Source organism: Corythoichthys intestinalis, chromosome 2 (assembly GCF_030265065.1).
Source record: "Corythoichthys intestinalis isolate RoL2023-P3 chromosome 2, ASM3026506v1, whole genome shotgun sequence".
NCBI classification, from domain to species: Eukaryota; Metazoa; Chordata; class Actinopteri; order Syngnathiformes; family Syngnathidae; genus Corythoichthys; species Corythoichthys intestinalis.
Window position 1 is genome coordinate 5879010 of NC_080396.1, and position 13491 is coordinate 5892500.

A 13491-nucleotide genomic window follows, 5' to 3' on the forward strand; every position below is an offset into this window, starting at 1 on the left:
TCCAACAATTTATTTTACAGAATATATATAATTTACAGAAAAATATGGCATATTTTATAGATAGTTTGAATTGCGATTAATTGCGGTTAATTACGATTAATTAATTTTTAAGCTGTAATTAACTCGATTAAAAATTTTAATCGTTTGACAGCCCTAATATATATATTTATTTATTTATTTATTATTATTATTAAATAAAAATGCACGTTGATACGACGCACATAAAGGCAACTTCCAATTTTTTAAAAAATCGTTAGAAAGTTGTATGGACTTACAATCCGCTAGCTTGTTGTTTCCTGTTGTCTTTCGAAATACACCTGGGTGACGGCGCATCAAGTGTTTGTTCATAGCCGACGTGCTACCGTGGTATGCGAGCTCAGCTTAGCAAAAAGAGTACACACAGTGGTGGCACCCTCCATATTTTCCTTGAAATAATTTCAGGCTCTGGCTAGTCTGGTCCGCTTTTTTGGCTTTATGCCGCTTTCACCGTGTTACCAGTTCTGCCCTTCTTGGTAATTGGCGTCGTTTTCAACTGCTCGCCGCAGTGAGGAGTGAACCGGCGATTCACTTGATTCGTTGTCATCCTTCACTGCATCAGTCCCTCTTTTTTCACCTCTTTTATCAACACCATTGTCGTTTTGGGGCTTTTTGAAGAAACTTCGGACACTCCGTTGCCTTGACATTTTTCCGAGTAAGGTCCGATGTCATGCATCAACAGAGACAATAGCTAATTAATATGCTCACTCGCCACCCTGTGGTCTGGGGTGTGAATTGCAACCTGTCAAAATGACAGATGGACTTCAGTTTTTTCCGTCACCGTTGTAAAAAACCGGTCAACGACAGAAAATATTCGGATAACGTGACCCCTGATATATATATACAGGGGTGCACATAAGTGGCCCGCATGCGCGCATGCGTACTGGACGTAGACAAACGCGCTGGCCCTCAACAGCGTACCAATGGCTGCGGCGGACACGAGAAAATAACTTCTCAAATCGTCAAAGAGGCAGGCCACACTGAGTAATTACTTCCGTGTTCCCCCACCCCCGTCAAAAGACAGACAGACGACAGAGACGTCACCGGAGCTACCGAAAAAAAGGACTTTTGCTGAAAAGTGGCTACAGGAGGTACCATGGCTACAAGCAAATGGGGCTCGCACGGAAATGCGGTACAAAATGTGCCGTTAGAATCACAATGTCGCCGATAAGAGCAGCACATTTTATGTAGGGTCAAAGAATTTCCGCCATCCAAACTTTGAAAAGGACGAAAAAAACAGCGCATGTGGCAATAAAACAAACTATCGATGTCAAACAGGACCCCACTTGCCCTATGGACAAGTGGCGGAATAAAGGTAATGAACAACGACATGCACTGACAAACATGTTTTTGCCCGCATTTTACAAAGCTAAACATGCACGTTCAATGAGGTCTCATGAGGAGGACATCCCACTTTTAAAAAGGCTTGGAGTTAATGTGGGAGCCGCATAATACCCTTTATTTTGAATTGGTGCTTTTTATTTCTTCACATTTCTCTTCAAAGTAATGGCAATTTTGTTGTGCCAGTTGATGTTAATCAAGCATTAATTGTTAATATAATTAATTAAAGTTAATTGGCTCTAAGTAAAGCTTGTCATAAATTTATCGCGTCAGGCGGGTCGGCTCTCAAGCTCAATGAGGACCAAGTCACATCTCCAGGTCCTCCTCTGAGAACCTGGGCAAAAAAATTATGTGCACCCCTGTATATATATATATATATATATATATATATATATATATATATATATGCACATTTATTAAAATCATACTTTGGGGAAAAAGTGAGGAAAAAAAACATGCCTAAATCTGAATAAATACATTGAGCACACACACAAAAAAATAAAAATTGGGGGGCGCAACTTCGCGGTTTTTCACTTATCGTGGTGGGTTCTGGTCCCCATTAACCGCGAAAAATGAGGGATCACTGTACACTGGTCATTGTGAGTCATCCAAAGTCTTTCCAAACAGCTATTCAAGTCATCTAGTGAAAATTTCATTATATCGCAATATAATATCGCAAACCCCCCAAATATTGCAGCAATAGTTTTTTCCAATATCGTTCAGGCCTAGTTGAGACTGTAAGCTGTTATATACAGTCTTGTCGCTTAACCATTTTGTAGAAGCAATTGCTAATAACCTGACTTTTAGTTATTCAATTGGTTTCAAAAATGGCTCATATGAAAGCTAAGACCCTCCCAAATGATGTTGAATGTACAAAAATATATTTGTTTCACTGAAAAAAGATTTATCATTTGAATCAAAACAAAAGTTTTGTTGCTTACAGAAAGTAGTGTGAAAATTGAACAAAAAATGTACTTCAAATACAAAAATATGTTACATAACATAAGTGAAATAAGTAGTGGTGCTGTGAGATCCAAATTTAATATTTTGTTCGACTTCCATGGGTTTGAAGGAGTGCATCCATGCGGTTTGGCAAGGATTCATACAATTTATTGATGAAGTCATCAGGAACATCAAAGAAATCAGTCTTGCATGCCTCCCAGAGTTCATCAACATTCTTGGGTTTCGTCTTCCATGCTTCCTCTTTCATCCTACCCCAGACATGCTCAATGATGGTCATGTCTGGTGACTGGGCTGGCCAGTCCTGGAAGATCTTGATCTTCTTTGCCTTGAGGAAAATTGAGGTAGAGATTGAAGTATGCTATGGCGCACCATGCTATTGCAGAATGTGTCCCTTTTTATGGTTAGGAATGTAAGAGGCAGCTAAGATTTGTTGACATTTCAGACTATTTATGTTGCCTTCCACCCTGCAGATCTCTCGCACACCCCCATACTGGATGTAACCCCAGACCATGATTTTGCCACCACCAAACTTCAGTTTTCTGAGTGAATCTCGGATCCATGGGGGCTCCAGTAGGTCTCCTGCAATATTTGCGGCGACTGTGGTGTAATTTAATGGAAGATTCATCTGAAAAATCCACCTTTTGCCACTTTTCCAGCGTCCATCCTTTTGACGCGCTGTTGGCCATGGGATATGCCACACATTTTTTGAAAAATTGTCTTTACCCTGAGAGATCTGCAGGGTGGAAGGCAAGATAAATAGTCTGAAATATCAACAAATCTTAGCTGCCTTTTACATTCCTAACCATAAAAAGGGACAAATTCTGCAGCAGGATAATGCTCCATCGCATACTTCAATCTCTACCTCAAAGTTCCTCAAGGCAAAGAAAATCAAGATCCTCCAGGACTGGCCAGCCCAGTCACCAGACATGAACACCATTGAACATGTCTGGGGTAGGATGAAACAGGAAGCATGGAAGACGAAACCCAATAATGATAATGAACTCTGGGAGGCATAAGACTGCCTTCTTTGATGTTCCTGATGACTTCATCAATAAATTGTATGAATCCTCGCCGAAGCCCATGGAAGTCATACAAAATATTAAATTTGGATCACACAGCACCACTACTTAATTCGCGATGTTATGTAACATATTTTTGTATTTGTATTTTTGTTCAATTTTCACACTACTTTCTATAGGCGACAAAACTTTGGTCTTTCCAAAATTTGGCCTTTATGTCTTCATTATATGATAAATCTTTTTTCAGTGAAACAAATCTATGTACATTCAACATCATTTGGGAGGGTCTTAGCGTTCATATGAGCCATTTCTGAAACCGATTGAATAATTAAGTCAGGTAATTAGCAATTGTTTCTACAAAATGGATAAGCGACAAGACTTTTGTCAGGGACTGTAAATGGGCTTACAGTGGTATGAAAAAGTATCTGAACCTTTTGGAATTCCTCACATTTCTGCATAAATCACCATCAAATATGACCTGATCTTTGTTAAAATCACACAGATGAAAAAAACTCTGCTTTAACTAAAACCACCAAAACATTTATAGGTTTTCATATTTTAATGAGGATAGTATGCAAACAAAGACAGAAGGGGGGAACATGGTAAGTGAACCATCACATTTAATATTTTGTGCTCCCCACCCCCTTTTTGGTAGCAATAACTTCAACTAGACACTTCCTGTAGCTGCAAATCAGTCTGGAACATCAATCAGGAATAATCTTGGCCCATTCTTCTCAACAAAACTGCTGTAGTTCAGTCAGATTCCTGGGAAATCTGGCATGAATCACTGTCTTTAGGTCATGCCACAGTATCTCAAAGGGCTTCAAGTCTGGACTCTTGACTTGGCCACTCCAGAACATGTATTTTGTTCTTCTGAAACCATTCTGAAGTTGATTTACTTTTGTGTTTTGGATAATTTGTCTTTTTGCAGCATCTATCCTCTTTTTAGCTTCATTTGTCTGACAGATGGTCTCAGGTTTTCCAGCAAAACTTTTGAATTCATTCTTCCAGTTATGATTGCAAAATGTCCAGGCCCTGAGGAAGCAAAACAGCCCCAAATCATGATGCTCCCTCCACCATTCTTCACGGTGGGGATGAGGTGTTGATGTTGGAGAACTGTTCCATTTCTCCTCCACAAATGACATTGTGTATTACTCCCAAACAATTCAACTTTGGTTTCATCGGTCCACAAAATATTTTGCCAAAACTTCTGTGGAGTGTCCAAGTGCCTTTTTGCGAACATTAAACGAGCAACAATGTTTTCTTTCGACAGCAGTGGCTTCCTCTGTGGAGTCCTCCCATGGATACCATTCTTGGCCATTGTTTTACATATAGTTGATGTGTGCACAGAGATATTGGACTGTGCCAGTGATTTCTCTAAGTCTTCAGCAGACACTCTAGGGTTCTTTTTTACCTCTCTGAGTATTCTGCGCTGAAATCTTGGCGTCGTTTTTGGTGGACGGCCAGTCCTTGGGAGAGAAGCAACAGTGCCAAACCCTATTCTATTCGGTCTGTTCGGGCAAATTATTCCATATTTTGTGACTGTCAATGATTCTCTCTTTCTTTGGGCAAATTATTTCACATTTTCTAACTTTCAATGATAACGATGACGATGACAATTAACATTTCATTCATTCATTCATCCATTCATTCATTCATTCATTTGTAGACAACTTCTCTGACTGTTGATTAACATTCAGACTTTTAGAAATGGTTTTGTATCTTTTCCCAACTTTATACAAATCAACAATCCTTGATCGCAGGTCTTCAGACAGCTCTTTTGACCGAGCCATGATGCACATCAGACAATGCTTCTCATCAAGACATTTCTTACCAGGTGTGTGTTTTATAGTGGGCAGGGCCGCTTTAAACCTCTCATCAGTGATTGGGCACACACCTGACTTAAAATGTCTGGGTAAAAATTGGTTTCATTTGCTCTTTAAGTCTCCTTAGGCAGAGGGTTCACTTACTTATTTTTCGCCCTTATGTCATTGTTTGCATGCTATCCTCATTAAAATGTGAAAACTTATAAATGTTTGGCTGGTTTTAGTTAAAACAGACAGTGTATTTTCATCTGCGTGATTTTGACAAAGATCAGATCACATTTGATGGTGATTTAATGCAGAAATGTGAGAAATTCCAAAAGGTTCAGATACTTTTTCGTCGTACCACCGTACTCACTAACTCTCCTCTGGACATGCTCAAACTACCTCAGTCTGGCCTCTCTGACTTTATCTCCAAATCCTCTAACGTGTGCTGTCCCTCCCTTTTTGATTGACAGCCAAATGACGCAATCAGCGATCTTGTCATATTAAGATCTGTGTATTTTTCAATTTTGATTCCGTTGTTCTGAGTTGAACCAGAGACTTTCATCCTCATCCTAGCAACACTTGTTTTTGTTAAAAACGACTATTTCTGGTATTTTATCCTATTTTAGCTGCTTGTACAGTGGGGCAAATAAGTATTTAGTCAACCACTAATTGTGCAAGTTATCCCACTTGAAAATATTAGAAAGGCCTGTAATTGTTAACATGGGTAAACCTCAACCATGAGAGACAGAATGTGGGAAAAAAAACAACAGGAAATTACATTGTTTGATTTTTAAAGAATGAATTTGCAAATCGTGGTGGTAAATAAGTTTTTGGTCAATACAAAAAGTTCATCTCAATACTTTGTTATGTACCCTTTGTTGGCAATAATGGAGGCCAAACGTTTTCTGTAACTCTTCACAAGCTTTTCACACACTGTTGCTGGTATTTTGGCCCATTCCTCCATGCAGATCTCCTCTAGAGCAGTGATGTTTTGGGGCTGTTGTTGGGCAAGACGGACTTTCAACTCCCTCCTCACCCAGTGGCGTCAAAATGACAACAAGAACGGTGAGCAAAAATCCCAGAACCACACGGGGGGACCTAATGAACGACCTACAGAGAGCTGGGACCACAGTAACAAAGGCGACTATCAGTAACACAATGCACCGCCAGGGACTCAAATCTTGCACTGCCAGACGTGTCCCCCTGCTGAAGAAAGTACATGTTCAGGCCATAACACATTCTCCCATTCCTCTTCTCGATCATCCAAATGCTCCGTTATTGCCAACGAAGAGTACATCACAAAGTATTGAGATGAACTTTTGGTATTGAACAAATACTTATTTTCCACCATGATTTGCAAATTAATTCTTTAAAAATCAAACAATGTGATTTTCTGCATTTTTTTCCACATTCTGTCTCTCATGGTTGATATTTACCCATGTTGACAACTGCAGGCCTCTCTAATATTTTCGAGTGGGAGACCTTGCACAATTAGTGGTTGACTAAATACTAGAGATGTTCCCATCGATCGGCATCCCGATCGATCGGGTCCCATCACATCATTTTCAAAGTATCGGAATCGGCAAAAAAATATCGGCCATGCCTTGTTTTAATATATATATAGTTTTAATTAAATCGTTTTCTAATTGTACTTAACGTTACAGACATAATATGTTACTCATCCAGAGTCTTTAGGCTAAAGGTAGAGTTATCAAATTCATCCCGATAACGGCTGTGATTAATTGTTTTAAAAATGTATCACGTTAAAATATGTAATGCAATTGATGCATGCGTTGCATGACCCACTCACGCATTGTCGCGCTCAATCTGTAATGGCGCCGTTTTATCTTTAGAGAGAGATTAAAAGGCTGCGTAAAATGAGTAGAGTGAATATTGGCAGCCTTTGGAGCCTTTTTTTAATTAACTAAAGCCTTACAATCCCTCTCCCTACGATTAGAAACATCATGGGAAGCAGTCTGGGGAAGCAAGGTAGCAATTGATCTTTATCTTAACACCTTGCGTTATTTCCCAAAGCAGAGAAGATATATCAATTGGTAACACTACGCACAGTCACGGTTCCACTTCCCATCATGCAATAGGGCCTGGCTACAGTATCATTTACTGAAAGCTCAACAAATACACTAGATGGCAATATTTAGTCGCAAGTCTTTCTATCCGTGGATCCCTCTCACAGAAAGAATGTTAATAATGTAAATGCCATCTTGAGGATTTATTGTCATAATAAACAAATACAGTACTTATGTACTGTATGTTGAATGTATATATTCGTCCGAGTTTTATTTATTTTTTTCTTAATGCATTGCCAAAATGTATATGATCGGGAAAAATTATCGGGAATGATTGGAATTGAATCGGGAGCAAAAAAAAAAAGCAATCGGATCGGGAAATATCGGGATCGGCAGATACTCAAACTAAAACGATCGGGATCGGATCGGGAGCAAAAAAAACATGATCGGAACAACCCTACTAAATACTTATTTGCCCCACTGTATTTAGAGACTTGACTTCAGGCACTCCAATTTCTTTCCCTAGTGAGCAGCCCCTCCACCGTCACAAAGCACTCACAGACGGACACTCTTTGAGCTTCCCCTGATTGAAGACCACCACCCACCATTGCTTTCTAGCATAGAATTTGCAAGATCTCCCCGTGCTTGAACTGGTTAACTCTCTGTGCTCTTGCTTCCTTGACTCAATTTTGTTAAAAACAAATATTCTGGAGACTGAACATAGAAATAATCTAGTGAGATAGTTCTGTCAGTGTCCACACACATTTAAGTGGAAATATGACTCTGTTCAGGGCATTCATTAAGAGTGTTGTTAGGAGAAAAAAAACAATAATTTATGTGTTAGAAACAGAAAAGTATAATCAATCGGGACAGTTTGGGGTTAATGATGATTTTCACAAGTCAGGAATAGCTACCGTCCTTTTGAAAAATCTAAAAATAAGCCTTGATACTTTTTCTATCTCAGAAAGGCAGGGTCTGATGTCCAAGAGCTTCACATTTCAAACTAACATGGCTGACAACGAGAGACGTCAAATCCATTTTGGACTTCACACTGAAGGAGATAGTACCTTTTCCCGTAGGCAAGTTTAACTGTTTGTATTACTCTAACACACCAAATATAAAATAAATAGCCCTTATACCATAGTTTAAGGAAAATAACCAGAATATAGGGCATAAAAGATATACGACGCCTTCTTATAAAGATTGACAGCACCAACTCTCTCAATCAGTTCTCGGGACACTCTGTACTAACACAAGGAGCACCAGACAATGCCCGATATCCAACTGATAACACGACTGACAAGACTCCAAGAGCCCCTTTGACGCCGAGGTGGCAAAATCCACAACACTCGTTGCCCGGACAACAGTAACTCCCGAATCTTCCTGTCCAATCCACAAACAGACAATTATCCCAAACACACCCTTCTTCCTGCCCATGGCCTCCGCTCCGAGAGCCTTAAAAAACACAATATATAACTAAGCGTTTTCATTTTTCTCGGGAACCTTTTGTTGACTTCTGACATGGTGACCTCTGAATGAGTTTGCCTCCTCGCCTGAGTGTTTCTGTTTCGCCTTGCCATTTTGATCGCTGTCGACTAGGGTTGTTCCGATCATGTTGTTTTGCTCGCGATCTGATCCCGATCGTTTTAGTTTGAGTATTTCCCGATCCGATTGCTTTTTTTTTTTTGCTCCCTATTCAATTCCAATCATTCCCGATAATTTTTCCCGATCATATACATTTTGGCAATGCATTAAGAAAAAAATGACTAAAACTCGGACGAATATATACATTCAACATACAGTACATAACTACTATATTTGTTTATTATGACAATAAATCCTCAAGATGGCATTTACATTATTAACATTCTTTCTGTGAGAGGGATCCACGGTTAGAAAGACTTGTAATTCTTAAAGGATAAATGTGACTTTGTATATTGTCACTAAATATTGCCATCTAGTGTATTTGTTGAGCTTTCAGTAAATGATACTGCAGCCATTTAACTTCTGCCCAAATGCATGATGGGAAGTGTAACCATAACTGTGCGTAGGGGCACCAATTGATATATCTTCTCTGCGTTGGGAAAGAACATAGGGTGTTAAGAAAAAGATCAACTACTACCTTACTTCCCCACATTGCCTCCCATGTTATTTTTAATTGCTGAGAGAGGTATTGTAAGGCTCTAGCCACATATGAATGGCTCCAAAGGCTGTCAAAGTTCTCTCTACTCATTATACGCTGCCTTTTAGCGCTATCTATAGGTAAAACGGTGTCTTTATAGATTGAACGCGACAATGCGTGAGTGGGTCGTGCAGCGCATGCGTTAATTACTTAACGTGATTAATTCAAAAAAATTAATTACCGCCGTTAACGCAATAAATTTGATAGCCCTACTTTAAGCCAAAACTACTCTGGATGAGTGTAAGACATTTTATCTGTAACGTTAAATACAATTAGAAAACGATTTAAATAAAAAAAATATACATATTAAAAAAAGGCCAGTCCGATATTTTTTTGCCGATTACGATACTTTGAAAATGACGTGATCGGACCCGATCGATCGGGACGTCTTTACTGTCGACCTGGGAAAATTGTCAACTTCTTTAAACCTTTCAAAATGGAGTCATTGTAACGGCTACACGCAGGCCCGTTTGGGTAAAGTGGTGCGTGGAAAACTTCACTTCCGATTCCTTCATGTGGGTACACTAGCAGCTGAGCCGTTGGCTCGAACTTATGGCTCAGCGGTTCGTGTCTCCACCTGCCGAGTGAGCGCATCGTGTGGCGTGGGTTCGCGTCCCGGCCTGGTCAGAGGGGGGAGCAGACCGCATCGGGGCATGGTGCGTTTCACACCAGTTACATTGGTGTCGTGACCCGGATTGGCAGCAAATGTTTTCGGGGGGGTTGAGTGTAATCGGTACACACAGGTCCGCGTGTGTGAAGCGGTGCGTGGAAAATTTCACTTTTTGCCGGATTGCCGGGGTCCCGCTGTTCTCCCCACTGTATATACACTGTATATGTGTGTGTATATATGTATATATATGTATATATATATATATGTATACATATATGTATATGTGTATATATGTGTGTATATATGTATATATATGTATATGTGTGTGTATATATATATATATATGTATATACAGTGGGGAGAACAAGTATTTGATACAAGTATTTGGCAGTGTATCAAATACTTGTTCTCCCCACTGTATATGTATATATGTATATAATATTTATCAAATACTTGTTCTCCCCACTGTATATGTATATATGTATATAATATTTATATATATACAGTGGGGAGAACAAGTATTTGATACAAGTATTTGGCAGTGTATCAAATACTTGTTCTCCCCACTGATATATATATATATATATATATATATATATATATATATACATACATACATACAGTTGTTTTTTTTTTTTTTTAAGACATTGAAACATTTTAAAAATGATATCTCGATTCTTGCAGGACCATATCGATAACCTTTTGGCATACAAAGTATCACGATATATCACCATTTCGATATTTTGTCACACCCCTATTACAGACACTACAACATTATCTAGTATTAGCACTACTTGAAGCATTTCACATTTTGAACAAGTCTGTTTAATCATAATTAAACACTGAGCTTGAAAGAATATACACACCTTAAACATAGCACTTTAGAAGAAGGAGGTGAACTTCTTGCCAAAGCCGGATATAGCTAGGAATTAAAAAATAGTGTGTTGTTAAAGGAATAATTGAATTCATAAATATGCTCTAATGCAATGAGTTTGTGATAATACCTTCCCCCAGTTTTCCAGCCTGCTCGGCAGCTCCTCCCGGTAAGATCTTGGACAACATGCTGTCACCCTCCATGCCTGGCTGACCCGCGGCCGCGCTGCCTATGCCGCCCGGCCTCGGAGCGGCTTTGGAGCCTGTCCGGAAGATGATAATTGAAAAGATGGGGGTTTAAGGAACCATGGATGAGGATCAGTCAACCCTAAACCAAATCCCAAAGCCGCTAATCTTAACGACCGTACTTATTTTTAGCATTTTTACCAATCAATATAAGTATGGTGGATAGATGCTAGCTTTTGAACAATAAGCAAAGCGACCATCAATTAATGCAACAAATATTACGGGCAATTATGTAAACGCTGGGTTGGCTATCAATGGCACACTATAGTGGTATGAAAAAGTATCTGAACATTTTGGAATTTCTCACTTGTCTGCATAAAATCACCATCTAATGATTTCATCTTTTTCAAAATCACACAGAAGAAAAAACAGTGTCTGCTTTAACTAAAATCACCCAAACATTTCCAGGTTTTCATATTTTAATAAGGATAATATGCAAACAATGACAGAAGGGGGAAAAATAAGTATGTGAACCACAGTGTTGTTAATAACGGCGTTAAATATAACGGCGTTACTAACGGCGTTAATTTCTTCAGTAGTGAGTCTTTATGAAAATCAACAATCCTTGCTCGCAGGTTTTCAGACAGCTCGTTGACCGAGCCATGATGCAGTTCAGACAATGATTCTCATCAAGACAATTCTTACCAGTTCCGCGTTTTATAGTGGGCAGGGCAGCTTTAAACCATTCATCAGTGATTGGTGTGACAGCCCTGGCCGTTTAATAGTTAATTTTCTGAGATTCTTCCAGTCAGCTGATCGTCGCCTCCAACAGCTGGCTGCTTCCCCTCCCACTGTGACGACAGCTGATCGACGCAGGACGGACCGACGTCGCTGCCGCCGCTGATTGACCAAGAAAAAGGCGGCAAGCTTCAAGAACCTGCCGCTGCCAACGCTCTATGAGGTCGTATTTGACAGCATTCTGCCGCGGTCCTCCTCGCCAGCTCTTTGCTCGCCATTCACGCTTGTTTGCATTTGATCGCTAGTTTGATACACTCCCGCTGTTTCGGTGAGATCTTTTGTGTTTATTCATTATTGGATCGTTTTTGTTCACCACTGTAAATAAGAGCACTGAAGCAAGTAAGGGTAAGTCGCCATTTCTGTTCAACCCGTTTTCTCCTGTTTTGTATAGAGTAGGAAGTTAAGTTAGAAGCTGTCTTTTCTTTGTTCCTTTTACATGATCAGGGTTTAGTTAGCGGGTGGGGTTTAAGTGTAGTTCCTTTTGTTTGTTGTTTTGGCCCGGGCCTACCCTGAAGTCACGCTTCGTCGGCATTCTGTACATATTCATTGCGAGTTTGATTGTTCTGTAAATAAAGTTGTGTCCACTCGTACATTTGTGTGGCTTGTTTTATGTTACGCCCTTCGCGAGCCGTCTTTGGCACGTAACCTTGGGCACACACCTGACTTAAATTGTTTGGTAAAAATTGGTTTCAATTGCTCTTTAAGACTCCTTAGGCAGAGGGTTAGCTTAATTATTTTTCCCCCTTCTGTCATTGTTTGCATGCAATCCTCATTAAAATATGAAAACCTATAAATGTTTGGGTGGTTTTAGTTAAAGAAAACACTATTTTTACATCTGTGTGATTTTGACATGGATCAGATCACGTTTCATGGTGATTTTATGCAGAAATGTGAGAAATTCCAAAAGATTTATATAGTTTTTCATACCACTGTAAAATCAATGTGTGTACGTCACCTATTCCTGTGAGTGGTGGTTGAGCGCCTTTTGAGGCCATGACAGGTGCTGCTTTTGCTCCGATGGCTGTCACTGGAGGTGTTTCAATCTTAGCCTGCTAAAGTCAACGAAAAGAGGTACATGCACTGTTAATATTTGTATTCTTCACTTTCTGGTTAGTCATCTTCACTTACCGTGCTGGGATGAGACACTAAAACTCACAATACAACACACCCTGATATGGCAGGGCCATGGTACGATATGTCAAATGAAGAAATGAAATGAATCTAGAGCTCGTGAAATACTTTCCAAAAAAGAGAAACCATTTCAAGCCAATTCCTGTGGTAAAGCTATTATTTCCAAAGATGAATAACAAATAAACGCACTTGTTACATTTCATTAATATAGCAACACACGCACCTTTATATAATTTTCTTAAAGGGAACCTCGGACTTTAAGACTTGTAGACTCTAATGAGCCACAATTGTTCTCTTTTACTAAAATATGTTATAAGAAACAAATATATTATCTCCACTGATTTAAAAATCTATAATATTTAGTTCATGTTTTGACCTACGAAGTCACGCGATTGGGCTTGGACTGGGAGAATAACTGTGCTAGCTAGCAACCGAAGCTAGTATGACGACTGGCATGATTTTGTCACATTCTGCCGGTGATCAGATTGGTTTGTTACAGAGCTGTGTGTATTTT

At 39.5% G+C, this 13491-nt stretch overlaps 1 protein-coding gene across 7 annotated transcripts in view; it reads right to left on the reverse strand.

Moving 5' to 3' along the window:
- Positions 1-13491, reverse strand: part of bsna (bassoon presynaptic cytomatrix protein a) — a 197031-nt gene that overhangs the window by 15685 nt on the left and 167855 nt on the right. For 5 of the 7 annotated variants that reach the window (XM_057858307.1, XM_057858290.1, XM_057858341.1 and 2 more), the window contains 3 exons: positions 12802-12898; positions 10994-11125; positions 10856-10911 (listed from right to left, as the gene is read on the reverse strand). In XM_057858307.1, coding sequence (XP_057714290.1) covers positions 10871-10911; positions 10994-11125; positions 12802-12898 — 270 coding nt within the window. In that variant the 3' untranslated portion in view covers positions 10856-10870. The remainder of the gene's footprint in view (positions 1-10855; positions 10912-10993; positions 11126-12801; positions 12899-13491) is intronic. The other 2 variants (XM_057858314.1, XM_057858297.1) reach the window with 1 other exon arrangement.